The following is a 21718-nucleotide window of genomic DNA, read 5'->3' on the forward strand; positions in this document are numbered from 1 at the left end:
TACAATGTTGTGGCAAAACCAACACCTTGTTCCGCCATTTCTGCAGAGCATATAGGGCAGGCCCCTACTTTCAAACATCCAATTTACAAACATCTCCTACTTGGAAACGGAAGGAGACAACAGCAAGTGAGATGAAAAAAGATGGACGACAAAACAAATTATACAGGGGTGATAACCCTTCCCTATGTTTTCCAAAAAGCTTAAAAATAGTTTTTTTGACTGGAGCTACACTTTAAAAATGTACCAGTTGAAAATTACAAACAGATTCAACTTAACACAACAAACCTACACAGTCCCTGTCTTGTTTGCACCACCTGTATACTGCTGTTCTGAGTATATAGGGCCTGGGGGCCACACACTGTTCCTTTTTTTAATATGGGTACGGGGTTCCCCTTAATATGCGTACAAGACCCAAATAGGCTGGTAATGGGCAGGGAGGGCTACCCATGCCATTTTTCTGAATGATTTTCAACCATATTGCAGGAACCAGATATAACATTAAAACCGCAAGCAGTTTTAAATGGTGTTATTTCCGTTTAATGTCATTTTGTGCAGGGACTGCTCTAAACACGGGAAACACGTGGCACTTCACAGGCATACTACAGACACCCCCCAGGCACCATATTTAAAGGAATATTTCATTTTTTTTTTCCACTTTAATCGTCATTAAAATCAGTGTTCCCGCCAAAACGGCCGCTTTTAAAACTTTTTATTGCATTGACCCATGTCCTCTGAGGCAGGAGTCAGGTCCCCAAACCCTTTTTAGGACAGTATCTTGCATATCAGCCGTTAAAATTAGCACTTTCCATTTCGAACGTTCGAGTCCCATAGACTTCAATGGGGTTCTACACGCGGGGTCCGTTCGAAAGTTCTGGTGCGAACCGAACCGGGGGGTGTTCGGCTCATCCCTAGTCTGAATACCTCTGATCTTGTTTAGCATTTTCAAACCTTGACTGTACATTTAGGGCTGGTTCACACAGCGGGCGATGCGAGGCGACACGACTTGCCTCGCCTCGCTCCCGCAAGTCGCCCCCATTCTGTACAATGGAACCGTTCTGAGAGGAGCGACTCGAGTCGCTCCGACTCAGAAAAAAGGTTCCTGTACTACTTCTGGGCGACTTCGGGGGCGACTTGCATTGACTTCTATACAGCAGGTCGCGGCGAGGCAAGTCGGAGACGCCTCGCCGCGCCTGCAGTGTGAACCGGCCCTTAGAGTTGCTGTCAGAAACCATGAATCAGACTGAGACAGAAGTACAATTAAATTACACTTGTTTATTAATAAAAATAAAAAGGTAAATAGAAAAAGCGTAGTCAAGCATAGCCAGAGTCCAGTAACCAGATCTGGTAGTCAGCCAGGCCAGAAGTCAGAGATCCAAGTAGAGCAACAGCAAGCAGGATAAGGAGCCAGTAGGGATGTCAGCAAGCCAGTCTTTAACCACTTCAATACAGGGCCTTAATACACCTTCCTTACCAGACCATTTTTTAGCTTTCAGCGCTCTCACACTTTGAATGACAATTACTCAGTCATACTGCACTCCACCCAAACCAAATTTGTATCATTGTTTTCTCACAAACAGAGCTTTCTTTTGGTGGTATTTAATCACCACTGGGTTTTTTATTTTTTGCAATATAAGCGAAAGGAAAGAGACATTTAAAAAAAAAAAACAACACTTTTTGTTTTTAGTTTCTATTGTAAAATGTTGCAAATAAAACATTTTTCTTCCTAAATTTGGGCCAAAATGTATACTGCTACATATCTTTCGTAAAAATAACCCAAATAAGTGTATATTATTTGGTCTTTGTTAGTGATGGACGAATTTCCGACGGGACGTTTCGCGAACCCGATTTCCCGACAGTTCGCGAACCGTAGCGTTCGCGGCGGGCCCCATTGACTTCAATGGGAGGCGAACTTTACAAACCTACAGGTCATATTTGCAGCCACAAAATAATTACTAGCTGTGCACACATAGTCCCACCACATGGCCAATGACATAACACATGTATGATGTGAATCTGGGATCGACAACTACAAGCATTCTTTTTTTTTATATGTGAAATTCTGACAATTCAGGACTCATGAGGCAATGGAGGCGAGGGAAGGTCAGGGTAGGCAAAGAAGAAGGTGCAGGAGATGATCACCAGCACCGTGATATAGAGTACTGACACCTGCACCATGATAAGAGTGATCTGACATCAGCACCGTGACATAAAACACTGACATCAGCACCGTGATATAGAGCACTGACACCTGCACCGTGATAGAGAGCACTGACATCAGCAGAGTGACATAAAGCACTGACACCAACACAGTGATATACAGCACTGACACCTGCACCATAAGCAGCCCCAAAAGGAAATCAGCATAGCACAGGGATGGTGGGAGCCCCTCATAATGAGCATAGCACAGGGATGGTGGGAGCCCCTCATAATAAGCAGCCCCAGGAGGAAGTCAGCATAGCACAGGGATGGTGGGAGCCCCTCATAATAAGCAGCCCCAGGAGGAAGTCGGCACAGCACAGGGATGGTGGGAGCCCCTCATAATAAGCAGCCCCAGGAGGAAGTCAGCATAACACAGGTATGGTGGGAGCCCCTGATAATAAGCAGCCCCAGGAGGAAGTCAGCATAGCAGAGGGATGGTGGGAGTCCCTCATAATGAGTATAGCACAGGGATGGTGGGAGCCCCTCATAATAAGCAGCCCCAGGAGGAAGACAGGATAGCACAGGGATGGTGGGAGCCCCTCATAATGAGCATAGCACAGGGATGGTGGGAGCCCCTCATAATATGCACAGCAGAGGTACAGCCCCAGGAGTAAGTCAGCATAGCACAGGTATGGTGGGAGCCCCTCATAATAAGCAGCCCCAGGAGGAAGTCAGCATAGCACAGGGCTGGTGGGAGCCCCTCATAATAAGCAGCCCCAGGAGGAAGTCAGCACAGCACAGGGATGGTGGGAGCCCCTCATAATAAGCAGCCCCAGGAGGAGGTCAGCACAGCACAGGGATGGCGAACTTTACAAACCTACAGGTCATATTTGCAGCCACAAAATAATTACTAGCTGTGCTCACATAGTCCCACCACATGGCCAATGACATAACACATGTATGAGGTGAATCTGGGATCGACAACTACAAGCATTCTTTTTTTTATATGTGAAATTCTGACAATTCAGGACTCATGAGGCAATGGAGGCGAGGGAAGGTCAGGGTAGGCAAAAAAGAGGGTGCAGGAGATGATCACCAGCACCGTGATAGAGAGCACTGACATCAGCAGCGTGACATAAAGCACTGACATCAGCACAGTGATATACAGCACTGACACCAGCACCGAGATAGAGAGCACTAACAGCAGCACTGATACCAGCAACTTGCTGCTGGGCCCCAAAAATATGACACCGCTCAACCTCTTCAAACAGGAGGGTACGGGCATATAGTACGGTGTGCTTTTTTTGTACAAGGAAGTGAGCCAAATTAAGAAAGAAGGTCTGTGTGCTCGATTAAAAAAAATGTTTATAGACATATACATGGTCTACTGGTCACGTGTTGAATTCCTCCGAGATCCATGCCTCATTAATTTTTAGAAATGTGAGGTAGTTAACACTGTCGCGAGCTAGGCGAGTACGCTTATCGGTCACGATCCCCCCTGCTGCGCTGAACGTCCTTTCGGACAGGACACTATGGCTGGACCTGCGGATAGATCTCTCCACAGATTCAGCCAAAAGGAGGTCCAGTTTCAATTTGGTCTTCTCAAGTAGTGTTTTATTGGTGTTGGAGGGGGTCTCCTGAAATTGTTGCAATTTAATTTTCTTATCCCACTTAAGGTGGGTGGCAATGGAGATACATTTACCCCTTATCACCGGTTTGTGTGCTTCCCAAAGCAAAGCAGGGTCGTGAGATATCGGGTGTGGTGTTATGTAGGAGATAATCGTTAAGGGCTATTTGAATATCAAGACAGTAGGACTGATTGGTGAGGTGAGCTTCATTCATGCACCAGGTTTTGTTACCGGGGCGGGGGATTAGCGATGAGACCGTGGTGATCACAGCACAGTGATCCGACCATGTGATGGGGTGTATGATGGATTGTAGTAAGATTAGGGAGGATGCGATTGGCAAAAGGATATGGTCAATCCTGGAAAAGGATTTATGCGGGTGAGAATAGTAGGTGTAATTTTTCTTCAATGGGTTGCATTCCCTCCATGTATCCAGGAGGGAGGCTTGTTGGAGCAATCTACGAAATTGAGAAGAGGGGGGATAGTAGTCTGGAGAATAAGGGGACTTATCTAGATGTGGATAAAGTACTAAGTTTGAATCACCACATATGAATAATGTACCTTTTGGAGTGTGTTCTAACAACCTGCAGAAGTTGGGAGAAAAAGGGGATCAGGTTAACATTTGGGGTGTAGTAAGAAACAAAGGTTGTTTCCACATCTTGCAGAAGGCCTACCAATATAATATACCGACCCGCAGGGTCTTTAATCTCTGTTGTCAACTTAAAGGGCAAAGTGTGGTGGAAGGCAAGCAGGACCCCTCTGTGTTTCGATTCAGCAGAGGCAGTATATACAAGAGGATAACGGGAACTAAAAAATTTGGGGGTATTACGGATGGAGAAATGATTCTCCTGAAGGGCGACAATGTCGGCCTTTAGAGAAGCAAAGGTTTGGAAGGCCTTAACCCTCTTGTTGGGGGAATTAAGTCCCCTAACGTTAAGGGAGATTATGTTTAGGGGGGCCATCTGGGCGGAGAGTGGGGATTAATATGATAAGGGGTGTGAGGCAGGAGAGCCACCTGACCAGTAAGAGGAAATAAGAAAGAAGGGACAGGAAAAGGAAAAAGAAAAGAAAAGGAGAGAAGGAGAGAGTGTGGTGTACAGAGTGTAGGGCACCTCATTAGAAATTGAGAGATGGTAGAAAGACACTATGTTGCCCGACTAAATAGCGCGTTTGCTCCGCGGCCAGGATAACCGGCCGAAGAGAGAGAGCACTGAGTGGTGGGGGAGCAGTGACAGCTCCCCGCTGCAAACGGATCAAACAACCGAATCAATTCAACAACTTGTGAAGTATTATTCTGAGTAAACATAAGATGAATAAGCAGAGATAAACGATGAAGCACATAACCTCCGACCATAATAACTGCACAGTTACCCCGTAGGGTGAAGCGGGGTCATTAAGGAAGTCAAAGAGGGAGAGAGGGGAAGGGGGCAGGGGGAGGGGAGGGGATGGATTTGGAGGTGGAAGAAGTGGGGAAACAAAAGGGAAGAGGAGGGGTAGGGGAAACAGGGGAGAGGACAGGAAAGAGGAGGAGGGGGAAGAGAAGGGGAAGGGAGGGGAGGAATTAGTTGGCCCAACGGGCCTAGACGGAGGAACAAACCTAAGGAAACTTAAATCACCATATACAGAACATGTCGCTGGAGGAGGGTGAAATGTAAGATAGTGGTAGGAGATCCGGATAAAATAAAAGCAAAAAATAAACATAAAAAAGGGGGGGAGGGGGGGATACAACTTAGTCGCATCCCCTCATCACACCCAGTTCTCCCTCCTCCAACGGTCGGATCCTAAAAACAACATGGTAAAGATATATATCTAGGTCGAATTGAGAAAGTAAAAAGGACGACTGAACCTTTTCTAGAGCCTCCCAGGAGGCACATGAGTCTCAAGGGTCACCTTAGTAATCTGTCAATACCAAAGCACAGTCCCATAGGTCTCGGCAAAGTAGGAGAAAGGTCCACTGAAAAAAAAAAAAAAAAGGAGAAAACAAAAACACAATAAAAAAACTGAAGTATCAGGAGACCACTTGTAGTAATGCTGCTTCGGCAGGTCAGCGTTAGCTAAGAACTGAGAGTCCAGGAACAAGAAGGGGTACTCTAAGAGTACTAAAGGGAAAAAAAGAGGCAACTGTGGGCAGGTCAGCATATTGTGCGGGACTTCGGGCTGGGGAAGTTGTCCTCATACCGGCGTGATGGAGTTCCTTTGCGAACAGATGCCGGACCCGGTGGATTGTGCTTTGGCGTAGCGGAGTATGGATGAGTGGTGGACCGGGCCGGGGTGCGGGGCAGCATAGTCTCCGAAGGTTGGACCGGCGGGATCAGATGAAGTGTTTCCAGGAGATGCTGTAAGGATTCCGGGGAGGAGCACGAATGCTGTTGGCCCTGGTATGTGAATTGCAGGGCAAAGGGAAATCTCCAGGTATACTTGAGCTGATGTTGCATCAAAATCTGGGGTTTCATAGCGGGACGTTTGGCTATGGTCAGGGGGCCAAGTCAGAGAAAAGCTGGTACTTATGGGTTTGGAAGAGCAGCTCTTCTTTCTTGCGGGCAGCATTGAGCAACTGTTCTTTCGTGCGGAAGAAGTGTAACTTCACAATAATATCCAGAGTGGGACCATCTATTTGGTGACATGTAAGGGCCCGATGGATCCTATCAAATTCCAGCCGCTCTATTGGGATGGAGGGTGAAAGTTCCTGGAATAGCGCGGTGGTAAATGACTGTATATCATCTATGGCTTCGGGAATGCCACGTAGGCGCAGGTTGGACCTGCGGGAACGGTTTTCGACATCCTCTAAGTGGGATAGCAAAGTGGCGTTTTCCTCCCTGAGCACAGAAAAGTCCTGAGTGTGTTCTTGGAGGGTGAGCTCCATATCGTCCACTCTCGTCTCCAGGTCAGCAGTGTGCTGGCCTATCTCACGAATTTCCCGCAATAGCCTGTCAGTTATCTGCTCTGAAGTGCGTTTGAGGGCTTTCTGGAGCATGGTCTCCATGTGTTTTAAAAAGGCAGCTTGTGACATACCTGTGGAGGGTAGAGGTGGGGAGCCGCCAAGGTTGGAGCCTGATTCGTCCTCATCTCCGCTGTCTGCGAGGTCCGAAGCAGCCGGGGATGCAGTGTGGTGTTTAGCCAAGGTCCTCGCCGCCATTTTGGAGGAAGCCCGGGCCAAAGCTTCTTTGATGGGTTTAGGCTTGTTTTTGCCCTTGGGTCCCGTGCGTACCATACCGATGTGTACCAGAGTATGTCGCAAAGTGATCCCTGAAGAATCGTGGCAAAATGCTGGTTCAGCTAGCCAATATCGATCCGATAATGCAGCTGGGAGTGCGGAGCTCTAAGGAAGAACGTCTGCCATGACGAGCCTCGCTCATGCACCCCCTCCTAAATTTTAATTTTTAAATAACACTTTTTTGGTTATGTTTTAAAAAAAAATAGTCTACAAGTGGTGACATGATGCCATTGGAGACTCATGCCACTATAGGTATATAATCTCATAATGTATGAGGTACATAAACTCATTGCACTGTATGAGATTGTAAGAAATTAAAAGTTGTCTTGCTATTTGTTTGATACAAATCTAATACAGGTTATGTGTGTGTGTATGTATGTATATATATATATATATATATATATATATATATATATATATATATATATAATATTGTAGAGGGTCAGCCTGGGGCAGGGTTAAGAGGGGGTTAATTGAAGAAGACAGGTACTTCCCCTTCAGGCCTGCTTATTATCAGGTGTGCTGAAAGTGTCAGTGTGGAGTAGGAGAGAGAGAGAGACACAGCAGCACGCTGTGTGGAAATGTCCATTGCTGGAAGGTGTACCTGCTGGGTGAGCTTAAACCACAAAAAGACTTTAGCTGTGTTTTGTTTTGCTGAATAAAAGCCAATTTTATTTTGCTGCACTGCCTCTGCACTGCACTGCCTCTGAGCCAGCTCTTCACCCCTCTGATCCCCTACAATTGGTGGAGCATGCATCGGGCAGTTTGAGGGGTCCAGTATAATCCCATCTCCTGAGTTAAAACTGCACGGACAGTGAAATCTTCTGAACAAGCCATGGAGGATGTGGTTAAACAGCTGGTACTGGCTAATACACAAGCGCAGGCCAGCCATCAGGAAGCACAGGTTTGGCAGGAGCAGATCCTGGTGCAGACAGTCGCTGTACAACAGGAAACAAATCGCTTACTGAGTGAACAGAGAGCGGGATTACAAAAGATGATGACCCAGCAGGCTGAAATGACGAAAGATGACCCCGCTGTAAAGAGTGACCCCCGGAAGGCAGTGCAATGGACCCTGCAAAAGATGACGGCCTAAGACAATGTGGAAGCATACCTAGCTATGTTTGAGCGGGTTGCAACAAGGGAGGGTCTGCCTGATAAAGACTGGGCAGATGTACTGGCTCCTTTCCTGACTGCAGACCCCCAACAAGCATACTGTGACTTGAGCCCGGACATCAGCACGCAATTATAAGCTCCTGAAAGCAGAAATCCTAGCAAGACTGGGAGTGACTGTCACTTTAAGGGCGAAATGTGTCCATAGCTGGCGCTTTGACAAGGCTAAGCCTGCCCGTGCACAACTCTACCACCTGATGCATTGTTCCAAGATTGGCTGAGACCTGAGGAAAAGACACCCACTCAGATTGTGGAAAGCGTCGCACTCGATTGCTTCCTGCATGGACTACCCAGGGAGCTCCACCGATGGGTGGCTCAGTCCGAGCCTCAGTCACTGGATGAGATGGCTACAGCTGTTGAGCGCTACAGTTGTGCGGAAAAGTTCCAGGAGAGTCCTTCTGTCACAAGAGAGCTGGCCCATTTCAAAGAAGTGCGTTCCAGCACCAGTGGGCCTCCTGGTGATCGCATAGTGGCTGCTCGGAGGGATAATACAACTACCAAGAGCCCTACAGGACCTAAGCTTCCAGGGAACCGACAGGGGGAACCCTGTGATGTTCACTGTTGGTCCTGCCATCAACTGGGTCATCTGGTGGCCCAGTGCCCAAGTCGGGACGAACGAATGGAGTGTGACATGGGTTGCCGTCGATCCATGTATATCTATGCATTATGTGCTGCAACCAACCTAAATACGCATGAGTGTGTGGTGCGGGTCAATGGACAGGAGGTGGTAGCACTCCTTGACTCTGGGAGTGTCGTTACCCTGCTCCGATCGGACGGGTTGCCAAGAAAGTTGGTACCAAGGGAACAGGTTGGGGTCATCTGTGTGTATGGTGATATAAACTATCCGGTGGCCTGTGTGACCCTGTGTACACCAGCAGGAACAGCTAAACTAAAAGTGGGTAATAACACAATGAAGGAAAGGGTAGGGTAATATGGCGCAGAGAGGGATTTAGCAAAAAAAAAAAAAAAGTATATATGAGATACGTGTGTATATATCTATTTGTGTGGGCGGTGAACAAAAATCAGTGAGATGTGTGTCACGTAAGTGGGGATGTATCATACAGAGAGGAGTGTCAGCAATATAGGGGCAGAGCGTGCGCAGAGGCTACAAAGGATTCTCTAGAAATGCTGAACGGCGTAAGCGTGACTGCGATACGTCATGCGGAGAAGGGGGTAACACAGACACAAAGATGCAAGACAAGTTGCGCAGACTGTGAAAATATTTAATCTTTCGGATCACAATTTATCTGCCTTGGATTTATCCCTACTAGCACGTGGCCTCACTTTTTCTCCGACGGCCTTACCTAACCCCTTCACTCTATTTCTAGATCTCAACAGATTTGTTAGAAATATCACTATAAAACATCATTTCAATATTCAAAACAATAAGAAACATATAAAAGATGGAATGGTGGCCAACAATGACAATTCTCAGAAAAATCCCAGCACCATCGTTGATACCCCTGCTCTTTGGATAATGACAATATTAATGATAGACGGGGATATATATAAATGAATAATGAGAGAAATAAAAAATAAAAATAAAATAATAATAAAAAACTAAAAATAAATATAAAAATAAATTTTAATATAAAAGTAAATGTAAATGTAGAAAATGAAAAAAAAAAAAAAATAGGATAAAAAAAGATAAGGATAAAGATGAAAGAAAGGAATGTGAAGAGTAAGGTGATTGGGATTAGTGGACACATTTAAAGGCATGTGCATATGAAAATGGAGACCAATAACCGTAAACTCATAAAGGTACAAATCTGAATATGAATGTAGATGTACACATGAAGATATCGAAGTGCATACACATTTTAAAGTATACATTGATGATAATATAAACCAAGAACCGAGAAAAGGAAGGATTAAAGGCTAGGATAAAATGAAATAAAAATAAAAATAGAGGACAATAAGAAAAATAGGGGGGCCATAAACGATATGAAATATTTTACAAGAGAAAGTTAATTTCAATTCCCTCGTTAAGGCCGCCAGGGACTAAGGTATCTACTTTATAGATCCAGAAATTTTCTTTCACATAGGCATTTATAACGCTCGGCAGTTTGAAAAGTTGATGGGATGGATTCTATCACCCAGACACGTAGACCTATGGTAGATTGTTCATGATATTCTCTAAAGTGACTGGGGACGCTATGTTTATCCTCGCCCTTCTCTATTAAATTGCGATGTTCGCCAAATCTTTTGCGAAGTGCACGTATGGTGCGGCCTACATATAGTAGGCCGCAGGGGCATGTACGGCAATAAATTGCATACTCTTAACTACAATTGAAAAATTTCATGAATCGGTATTGTTTTCCCTTATGATGAAAATTTTTTGGTTTGTGGTTGACATGAGCACAAGTGAGACATAGCGTTTTTTTATACTGGTACATGCCTTTAATGTCAAAAAAGGTTGTAAGAGTGTTGGCCGGAGGGCCAGACTTTTTGATTTTACTGGGTGCTATCTGGCACGTCTATAGGTAACAACCGGTTTATCAGTTAGACTATGTTTGAGATGGGGAATCTTCCTGTAAGATAGACCAATGTCTATTGATAATCTTTTCCATTGTCCTAAATTTATTGTGAAATTTGGTAACAAACCCGATTGGCTGAACAATGTTACTATTACGAGTATCGGTAAGGTGTAATGGACGAGAACGTGTCTCGAGAGTAAACTCATCCAGATAATATGAGAAGGCCTCATTGATAGTCTGGTCGGGGTAACCTTTATTTTTGAATTTCCTTATCAGAGTTTGACTATGGGAGATGTAATCTTGTTTTAGTGTTTGTTCTGCTTTAGATGACAAAATTGACTTTTTGGAATGTTTTTTAGCCATCTTGGGTGGTGGCAACTGTCGAAATGTAGATAGGAATTTCCAGAGGTGGGTTTGGTGTAATTTTGGGCACAGATTGTTTTACTTTTACGAAAGAGTTCCAGATCTAGAAATGCCAAAGTATCACCATCTTTGACAAAGGTAAAAGAAAGACCCATGCCATTGTTATTGCAATGGTGAACAAAAGATAGAATGAGGCTATCGGGGCCATCCCAGATGATAACTATGCCATCTATGTACAGGCCATGAAAAATTCTATTAGCTGCATAGGGATTGTTGGTGTGTATGTATTGTGATTCCCAGAGATCCATCGTAAGATTGGCATAGCAGGGAGTGACGTTTACCCCCATAGCTGTGCCTTGTGTTTGGAAATAGTAATTTCCCTCGGATTCGAAATAATTATGTGTTAGACAAAATTTAAGAATTTCCAATAAAAATGAAATTTGACGGGAATTGAGTTGTGGTTCATTGTTGAGAAAGTGTTGTACGGCTTGTAACCCAATTTCGTGGAGAATGGAAGTATATAAGGGAGAGCCAACTGTAGGTCGATTCCCAAGAGTAATGTTGCAAGGTATTCAATAAATGAGTGCTATCTTTTATATATGAAGGTAAAGTTTGGAATATATTTTGCAGGAAGTGGTCGAGATAGATAGAAAAATAACTAGTGACATTATCCATTGCTGCCACTATAGGTCTTCCGGGGGGATGTGCAGGGTCTTTATGGATTTTTGGTAAGTAATACAAATAGGGTCTTTGATGAAAATCATGTTTGAGAAAGGCAGCTTCAGCAGTACTGACAATCCCATCGTTTCTAGCTCGATCGACGATCCAGTGAGCCTCTATCATAAACTCGGGTAAGGGGTCTCTATGTAATCTCTTGTAAGTAGTAGTATCGGAAATAAGTCTTGTTTGTTTCCTGTATGTAGTCGGTACGATTTAAGACTATGATACTGCCTCCTTTATCAGCTGGTCTGATTACAATAGATTTAATGTCTGTGAAGGATTTAAGGGAAGTGCGTTCAGCAGGGGTTAAATTCAATAAGGGGTGGGTTTGTGATTTAGATGATTGACACATCTTTAGGATGTCTGAGTAGACTACTTGATAAAAAGTTTGAACATATGGCCCTTTGGAAAAGGTAGGGTAAAAAATGGACTTTGGTTTGAAGTTGGTGTGTTGTACGGGGGGGGGGGAGGGGGGTGAGGTGGGTAGATATTGAGTTAGGAAGTCTGTGAGATCGTTATCATCGTACAGTTCCTCCAATTGTTCAAGTGCTTGGAGTTCGGTTGGTCCAAAAAGAGCAGGGGTATCAACGATGGTGCTGGGATGTTTCTGAGAATTGTCATTGTTGGCCACCGTTCCATCTTTTATATGTTTCTTATTGTTTTGAATATTGAAATGGTGTTTTATAGTGATATTTCTAACAAATCTGTTGAGATTTAGAAATAGGGTGAAGGGGTTAGGTAAGGCCGTCGGAGAAAAAGTGAGGCCACGTGCTAGTAGGGATAAATCCAAGGTGGATACATTTTGATCTGAAAGATTAAATATTTTCACAGTCTGCGCAACTTGTTTCGCCTCTTTGTGTTTGTGTTACCCCCTTCTCCGCATGACGTATCGCAGTCACGCTAACGCCGTTCGGCGTCTCTAGAGAATCCTTTGTAGCCTCTGCGCATGCTCTGCCCCTATATTGCTGACACTCCTCTCTGTATGATACATCCCCGCTTACGTGACACACATCTCACTGATTTTTGTTCACTGCCCACCCTCCTCACCCCTCCTATCTAGCATTTAAATGTCCCTCAACCAACATGGCCACTACTAGAGCCTGATGAAGGAGCATGCATGCTCCGAAGAGCAGTCTATTCCAGCCCGTCTCCTGATGACACAGACTCCCTGAACACCTAACTAAGGGCACTACAGTGACCAGCACCGCTCCGACCATCCTGAAATTGTCATGGAATGGACCAAGCCACTAACCAATGGCTAAAGGACAGATGCTGTGACCCCTGTACTACAGCCCCATGAGTCGTGCCTATGGACATACGGATGAAACACTGTATTTAAGATATGCCTTTACACCACTAACCTAATGCGAGTGTTTTTAAATCTTTTTAATACATTTTAGCCAGTTTATCGCTGCACTTAGAGGGCGCCGTCTCTCTCTCTTTATTTAAACTAAAAGTGGGGTGATCCTGGGACTACCTCATGATTTACTAATCGGGCGAGACTGCACCATGTTTTGGGACTTTTATGAGCAAAAGCTCAAAGGTTCGGGGGTTTCCCCCAAAAAGCAAGAACCCACAGAGGTGGTGAATAATACTGTCTTGCAGGAGGTTGTTACTAAGGATCAGTACCAGGTTGCTGAACCTGCAGAAAGTGAGCCCGGTCCCCTGGAGGTGTTTGCGGGATTGGAAGCGGAAAGTACCTCCTCTGAGCCAGATCTCGGGTGCTCCCGGGAAGATTTCCTTAGTGCTCAGATGAGGGACCCCACTTTGATCCCCGCCAGGGAACAGGCCACGGTCCTAAATGGTGAATCAGAGCACCCTGGGGCAGACGTGAAGTTCCCCCATTTTGCTGTGAATCATGACTTGTTGTACCGAGTAACTAAGGTCAATCAAGAAGTGTTGGAACAACTGGTGGTACCCAAACCTTTTAGGTCTAAGGTGTTGCATTTGGCTCATAGTCATGTACTTGGGGGTCACCTTGGAGCGGCTAAAACTCAGGAACGGGTTTTATAGCGTTTTTTTTTTTTTTGGCCCGATGTATATAGAGAAATTAAGGACTACTGTGAGTGCCCTACCTGTCAAAGAACCGCTCCAATACCCGATTTTCGCAGTCCACTGGTACCCCTTCCAATTATCAAGGTTCTCTTTGATAGCATAGCCATGGATATGGACCCCTTACCCAAGTCAGCTAGGGGACACCAATAAATTTTAGTTGTCCTTGATTATGCCACCAGGTATCCGGAAGCGGTCCCTTTAAGAAATTGCTCATCCAAGGTCATCGCACGGGAGTTGTTTCAGATGTTCATGAGAACAGGGCTCCCATCCGAGATCTTGACCGACCAAGGTACCCCGTTCATGTCAAAAGTGATGCCCTCCGCCTCTTACCGTATCCATCAGCGACTGAGGTATTCGGATGTTTCCCCTTGCTGGTTATGGAGACGAATGAGGGGAAGATGGCCCTCATCTGTCTCCATAACATCGCAGGGCAGAAGCGACGTCAAAACGTAACTTCCACTCATAGCTCTTAAAGGGCCCTTTTTATTATTATTGCATATTAGTGTAAATATGAGAGCGGAGGTCTTTTTGACCTCCGATCTCATGTTTAAGAGGCCCTGTCATGCTTTTTTTCTATTACAAGGGATGTTTACATTCATACATAGGAATAAAAGTGGCACATCTTTAAAAAAAAAAAAAAAAAAAACAGTGTAAAAAATAAAAATAAATAATAAAACATTTTTTAAACGTGCCCTGTCCCGCCGAGCTCACGCGCAGAAGCGAACACATACGCGAGTAGTGCTCACATATGAAAACTGTGTTCAAGCCACACATTTGAGGTATTGCCGCGATTGGTAGAGCGAGAGCAATAATTATAGCACTAGACCTCCTCTGTAACTCAAAACATGCAACCTGTAGAATTTTTTAAACTTTGTCTATGGAGATTTTTAAGGGTAAACGTTTGTCGCCATTCCACAAGCGGCGCAATTTTGAAGCATGACATGTTGGGTATCCATTTACTTGGCGTAACATTATCTTTCACAATATAAAACAAATTGGGCTATCTTTATTGTTGTCTTATTTTTTAATTAAAAAAAGTGTATTTTTTCCAAAAAAAAGTGCGCTTGTAAGACCGTTGTGCAAATACAGTGTGTGACAAAGTATTGCAATAACCGCCATTTTATTCTCTAGGGCAGGGATATGCAATTAGCGGACCTCCAGCTGTTGCAAAACTACAAGTCCCATCATGCCTCTGCCTCTGGGTGTCATTGTTGTGGCTGTCAGAGTCTTGCTATGCCTCATGGGACTTGTAGTTCTGCAACAGCTGGAGGTCCACTGATTGCATATCCCTGCTCTAGGGTGTTAGAAAATAAAATGTATAATGCTTCAGGGTTCTACTTAATTTTCTAGCAAAAAAAAAGTTTTTAACTTGTAAACAACAAATGTCAAAAAGAGGCTTGGTCCTTAACTACTTTCCAACCTCTGGCTGTCAAATGATGGCCAGGCGGCGGACCTATTGTGGCAGGAGGGCGTCATATGACAGCCTCCCGTTTAAACAGGGAATGCGCGCAATCGTGCACGCGCATCCCTGTTTCTTCAGTGGCGGCGTGTCACGGAGGGTGTAAACAGCCATTGCGCATGGCTGTTTACCACGTTATCAGCCGTGATAAAGTCACGGCCGATCACAGAGGGTCACACCCCCACTGTGCACGGCAAATGCGCGCGAGCACGTCGGTTGGCGGCGTGTTCCCCGGGAACACTGCTCGTCACCGACACTGGTAAACAGCCATTGGCCGGCTGTTTACCCACGTGATCGGCTGTGATTCGTTTCACAGCCGACCACTAAAATGTAAACAAACCGCGGTAACGAGATGTTACCGGGTTCTCCTCCTCACACACCGATCGTGTGAGGAGGAGATTGCGGTAACATCTTGTTACCGCTTACAGTGTACACCAACCACACTGATTGCCCCCCCCCCCAATAAAGAGGACCTGTCACCACCCCTCATAGTACATGTCACTTAGTCCATCAGAGTACCCGAGTACCTGTCACAGTCCATCAGAGTACCTGTTACAGTCCATCTGAGTACCTGAGTACCTGTCCCAGTCCATCTGAGTACCCGAATACCTGTCCCAGTCCATCTGAGTACCCGAGTACCTGTCCCAGTTCATCTGAGTACCTGTCCCAGTTCATCTGAGTACCTGGGGTCATTTTGTGGGTAATGCTATTGTCCTGGTGCTCCAGGACCTTCAAAAGTGTGATAGGTAGGAATGAAATGAGATGTGTCATTTATGCTCCTGGAAACGCCTGAAAGTACTACTTCAATGTTCGGCCTCTCTATGTGAGCAGACTGTGTAAAAGTCCTACACATGTGGTATCACCATACTCGGGAGGAGTAGCAGAATGTGTTTTGGGGTGTAATTTTTGCTATATACATGCTATCGGATAAAAAAAAACAGAAAAAGGGGAGAAATATACACACACACACACACACACACACACACACACACACACACACGTGCCCCCCCCAGTATAGATGACACATTCCTCCCCTCTCACATGGTGTCACTGCCCCACCTCCTCTGTGTTCCCCTACCCCCCTCCGGTGTCTCGGGTTTTCTCACCTCTTCATGGTGACAGCGGCTCCTCCTCGGTGTGACGGGGTGGTGTGGGGCGGAGTCTCAGTCCGGACCCGCCACACGTGACTCGGCTGACTCCTCCGAATGGAGCGAAGGGCACCCCGAAGCCGGGAGATTGATGCACGCATGTGCAGAGCACAACTTCCAATCACGACAGCGCTGGAAAGCGGCCCGGCGAGGGCTTGCCACGCCTGTGCTCTGCGGCGGGTCTATCGGAAGGCTGCTGGGTAGAGGGGGGATGAGGAGCCGAAAGTAGCGCAGGCAGTTGCTTTTCACTTTGTGGAAATTTAGAGCCTAGGATTTATAGGATTTTGCAATGACTTGTTTAATTGTGGTGAAAATAAAAAGGTTAAAGTGATACTAAAGGATTTTTTTTTTTTTTTTTACGTTAAAATAAAAGGTTATATTTAGTCACTTTGTGCAACGATGACGCACAGAAAGGTCCCACACCTCCTCCTCTGGAAATCTTTTGCTTACGCTGTCTGCTCCTCCCACCTGCGGGTGCCTCCTTAGCAAGCGGGGTACTAAAGCAGGTACTAATGCATTTGCATTCCCAAGCCAGGCTGCGTGTGTTCATAGACACAAATAGTGCTGGTAATCCACGTCTCTGCTCCCTCTTCAAATAAGTTGGATTCACACCTATGGCATTTTTAGTGCTTTTTGCATTTTGCAGATTTGCACTACAGTCCATTTAACATGGTTTCCTATGGAACACGTTCTGTATTGCAAATCTGCAAAATGCAGTAAAAATGCCATAGGTGTGAATCCAGCCTGACGAAGGCAAGCATAGGAGGAGGTAACAAGGCAGCTAGAGAGCAGGAGCATAAGCATAACAAAAATACCCCGTGCAGCTCTAGCATAAAACAATTTCTAGCAAGTGCTTATATTTCTCAATAGCTTAAGGTTTAAATGATGTGTAGCTTTGATATGAAATCATTTGCAGCCTAAATCTTCATACTCTGGTTTACAGTGCTGACATTAATGTTAAATACAATGATAATTCTCCTCTCATCCAATTTCTCATTAGCATTACAGTATGCAGCATGCCACACTGGGGGTGACGTCAGCACGCAGCTCGCTGCCACCGCCGCCAGGTGTACCAAGATGGCCGCCAGCTCCGGAGCTAGGCTTAGGAAAGGCCGCGGCCCGCTCCGCGGATCACATGGTGCGGACCAACTAATCGATAATGAAAATCGTTGACAACGATTTTCATTATCGATTATTATCGATAATATTGATTAATCGTTTCAGCCCTAGAAATATCTTATAAATTGACAACTTTGTGCAAAAAAAAATGCATTTTCATTTTTTTCCACATATTCCAAAAACTTCTGGAAAAAAATTAACCGTTCAAAACTCATTATACCTCACAGATTATAAATTGGAGTATTTGCTTTCCAAAATGGGGTTGTTTTTTGGGAAATTCCATTTGCCTGGTATTCCAGGGCCTTCAAAAATGTAATAGGTGGCTGGGAAATGAGATGCGTCATTTTTGCCCGTACAACGTCTGAAGGTACTACTTCAATGTTGGTGCTCTGTATGTGGCCAGGCTGTGTAAAAGTCTCACACATGTGGTATCGCCATACTCAGGAAGAGTAGCAAAATGTATTTTGGGGTGTCATTTGTTGTATGCATATGCTGTGTGTGAGAAATAACCTGATATGACAATTTTGTAAAAAAAAAAAAAAAATCTTCATTTTGCAAAGAATTGTGGGAAAAAATGACAACTTAACAAAACTCACCATGCTACTTACTTAATACCTTCGAATGTCTACTTTCTAAAAAAGGGTAATTTGTAGCTTGTAGTAGCTAGGGTAGCTTGTAGACTCTATAACTTTCACAAAGACCAAATAATATACACTAATGTGGGTTATTTTTACCAAAGATATGTAGCACTATAAATTTTGGCCAAAAATTATAAAGAAAAATTACTAATTAGCAAAAATGTATGACAGAAACAAAGAAAATGCATTTTTTTTTCACAAAATGTACGTTTTATTTTATTTATAGCACAAAAAATAAAAAACCCACTAGTGATTACATACCACTAAAAGAAAGCTCTATTTGTGTGGAAAAAAGAACGCAAGTTTCATATGGGTACAGTGTGGCATGACTGAATAATTGTCATTCAAACTGTGAGAGCGCTGAAAGCTGAAAATTGGTCTGGTCAGGAAGGGGGTGTAAGTGCACTGTATTGAGGTGGTTAAGGTTGTGGCGCCCTCCTTAGCAACCAGCTATATACAGTGTGTTTTAAAGAGGAAAAAAAACGCAAAATGCATAAAAACTGCATAAAAAAGAAGGTTTAAAAATGCCAAATGCATCAAGCGCAACCGCATAGATGTGAGCCTAGACTTAGACAGGGGGATCAAGGGGGCAGAATTGGAAGCCAGTCAAGCTTTTCTGCATTGCACAGTGCTATTCTCAATAAAAGGAGTACATACATGCTCTAACTAATGTTGTGCTGCTACTTCGTCTAATGCCACGTACACACGATCAGAATTTTGGTCGGAAAAAGCTCTGATGGTTTTCCAGATGGAATTCCAACGGGATTTTGCTGAAGTTGTCTTGCATACACATGGTCACATCAAATTTTGACTGTCAAGAACGCGGTGACGTACAACACGTACAACGGGACTAGAAAAAGGAAGTTCAATACCCAGTAGCCAATAGCTTCCATCTCCTAGTTGAATCTGAGCATGTGTGCGTTTTTGCGCATTGCATACACACGATTGGATTGCATACACACGATCGGAATTTCCGATAGAAAGTTTTTCCATTGGAAAAATTGAGAACATGCTCTCAAATTTTTGCTGGCGGGAATTCGGCCGGGAATTCGGCCAGCTAAATTCCGATGAAGCATAAACACTGTTGCATTTTCTGATGAAGAGCTCTCATCGGTCTTTTGCTGGCTGAAATTTCGATCGTGTGTACATGGCATTACAGGCTGTGTCCTATAGAGAGAGAGTTTTCTGCCAGGTGTGCTTGGATCACAGATCCTTTGGAAGGCTCAAATTGGATCAGATTTCAGGCTGCTGGAATTGATATGCTACATTTTATGTCTACCTATTTTTTAACCATGAAAAAATCTGCACCATTGTGTTGCAATCATATGCATTATATGCAGTTGAAGTGTGGCCCCATTCACTTGAATAGATTGTGTTTGGCAGTGGTTTTGCACCCGAAAGAGACAGTGGGTATAACTTGCAACTAAGCAAAGCATTGCAGCTGCAGCATGTGCTGCATGTTCTAGGTAAGTGGTCAGAAAGGGGTGGGGGTAATTTACTAAAGACAAATCCACTTTGTACTACAAGTGCACTTGGAAGCGCAGTCACTGTAGATCTGAGGGGGACGTGCAAGGAAAATAAACAGCAATTTAGCTTGCACATGATTGGATGATAAAATCAACAGAGCTCCCCCTCATTTCAGAACTTTGCCTCAGATCTGCAGTGACTGCACTTCCAAGTGCACTTGTAGTGCAGAGTGGATTTGCCTTTAGTAAATCAACCCCTGTGCCTCAGCCGCCTGTTTATATACCGTTTTCATATATGTATTTTCATTGTGTCTTTTTAGTTTTCCTAGAGATAAAAAAATAATTAAAATACATACGTATAATGATGTCGTGAGTTTTGCACTTCATTTTTCAAAGCATGTGATCAATCTTCTGTTTAGGCATGCGATCTTGAGGACACAATGACAGATGCTCTGATCAGTGATAAACCCAGCTTTGTAAAGCTCTTTGTGGACAATGGCATGAACATTGTGGACTATCTGACCTATGGTCAACTGGAAGAGTTGTATAGCTCAGTCCTGGATAACTCTGTACTCTTCCAGTTACTTCAGCGCAAACACGAGGAGCGCAGAGAGTCCAATAAAGGCAATCATCACCAGCAGTACCTACCAGTGGACACTGGTGGGAAAGGACATGACTTCAAGCTCTATGAAGTGGCCAAGGTTCTGCGAGAGTTAATGGGTGATGTTTGTGCTCCCTTCTACACACATGTCCTGGGCAACGCCAAGAACTCTGTGAACAGGAGAAACACGGCAGTAAATTTTTATATTTCTATATATATTTTTTTTTATTCTTCTGCTGCACTTTATAGGGCATTTTTTCTGTGTAACTATCCCTGTAGATGCTCACATTGTAAAACTTCTCCTGTAGGGTAAAATTTTAATTGTGTAATGCCTGTAGATTTACCAACAACTAAGTATTGTGAGGGCCTACCTGATTGCTTTTTAAAATGATTGTCTAGTTTAGCTAAACCCTTTCACTACAGTAGTTTTTAATAAATATAGTTGTACTGAGGTTGCATAATCACATTGTAAAATTGCTTTTTGTTGACACAGTGGGGAGCATTTATCAAGGTAGTCACGTTTACTGGAACCACAATACAGCCTCTAGTGGAAATTGGTTTCAATTAGCAGCACATTTGTAATGTTAGTTTGTCTTAATTAAAACCGGTTGCAATATAGACAGCCAACATATAAATAGCACTTGTGGCAGTGCTATTTCAGTGCATTAGGCCCTTGCCTGGAGCACAGTATGGAAAAAGGCACAATGCTCAAACCAGAGTTCAGACAGAATACTAACTCTGATCTCCACCAGGAGTCAGTGCTGGAGTCCTGTTGAGGCCTGGACTGGCCATCGGGCACAGTGGACATTTGCTTGGAGGGCCATGCCAGCCCAGGGCTAGTATAGCAGACAGAGGGGCCTCACAGGCTTGCCTCTCCTCAATGGTGACTGCAACTTGCAGATGGGAAGTGACAGGGAGTACAGCGATGTCATATACTTGGAGGGACGGCAGAGGAGGATGCTGCAATCACTACTTTGGCTGGCAGCAGGGGGCCCCACGAGTGGTGAATGCAGCCCCCACAACCAGCGGTCTGCACTATTCTGGAGTTGGCGGCTAGGTGCCTGCCCGCCTTCACACATGCAATCGTGCACTATCTGGAGTCGGAATCTGGGTTTACTGAGCTGCAGAGATCCCCACACACCCTACCCCATGGTGGGAGACAGGGCCGATCGTCTGCTTTGTCCAGGGTTCGGGAGGCATCTAATGCTGCGTACACATGACCGGACTTTTTCCGAAGGGATTAGTCTGTCAGGCAATCCGGTCGTGTGTGGGCTAGTCCGATAATTTTTCGAAAAATAAATCCGACGGACCTAGAAATAGAACATGTTTCAAATTTATCCGACAGACTCAATTCCGACTAACTAAAATCAGGAAAATCGTTTGTGTTCTGGTCCGATGGACCAAATACGACACAAGGGAAGCTATTGGCTACTGGCTATTGAACTTCCTTGTTTAGTCCCGTTTCCTTCATCACATTCAAAACGAACAGACTTACATATGGACTTAGTCTTTTCATGTGTGGCT

At 44.6% G+C, this 21718-nt stretch overlaps 1 protein-coding gene across 2 annotated transcripts in view; it reads left to right on the forward strand.

Annotated features, from left to right (window-relative positions):
* The window catches only part of TRPM4 (transient receptor potential cation channel subfamily M member 4), an 864058-nt gene that overhangs the window by 493280 nt on the left and 349060 nt on the right, over positions 1-21718 (forward strand). For both annotated transcript variants that reach the window (XM_077457078.1, XM_077457079.1), the window contains exon 11: positions 20013-20387. In XM_077457078.1, the coding sequence (XP_077313204.1) occupies positions 20013-20387 (375 nt within the window). The remainder of the gene's footprint in view (positions 1-20012; positions 20388-21718) is intronic.

This window comes from Lithobates pipiens, unplaced genomic scaffold (genome assembly GCF_037356315.1).
Source record: "Lithobates pipiens isolate NorthernLeopardFrog02 unplaced genomic scaffold, aLitPip1_a1.2 Scaffold_27, whole genome shotgun sequence".
NCBI lineage: Eukaryota > Metazoa > Chordata > Amphibia > Anura > Ranidae > Lithobates > Lithobates pipiens.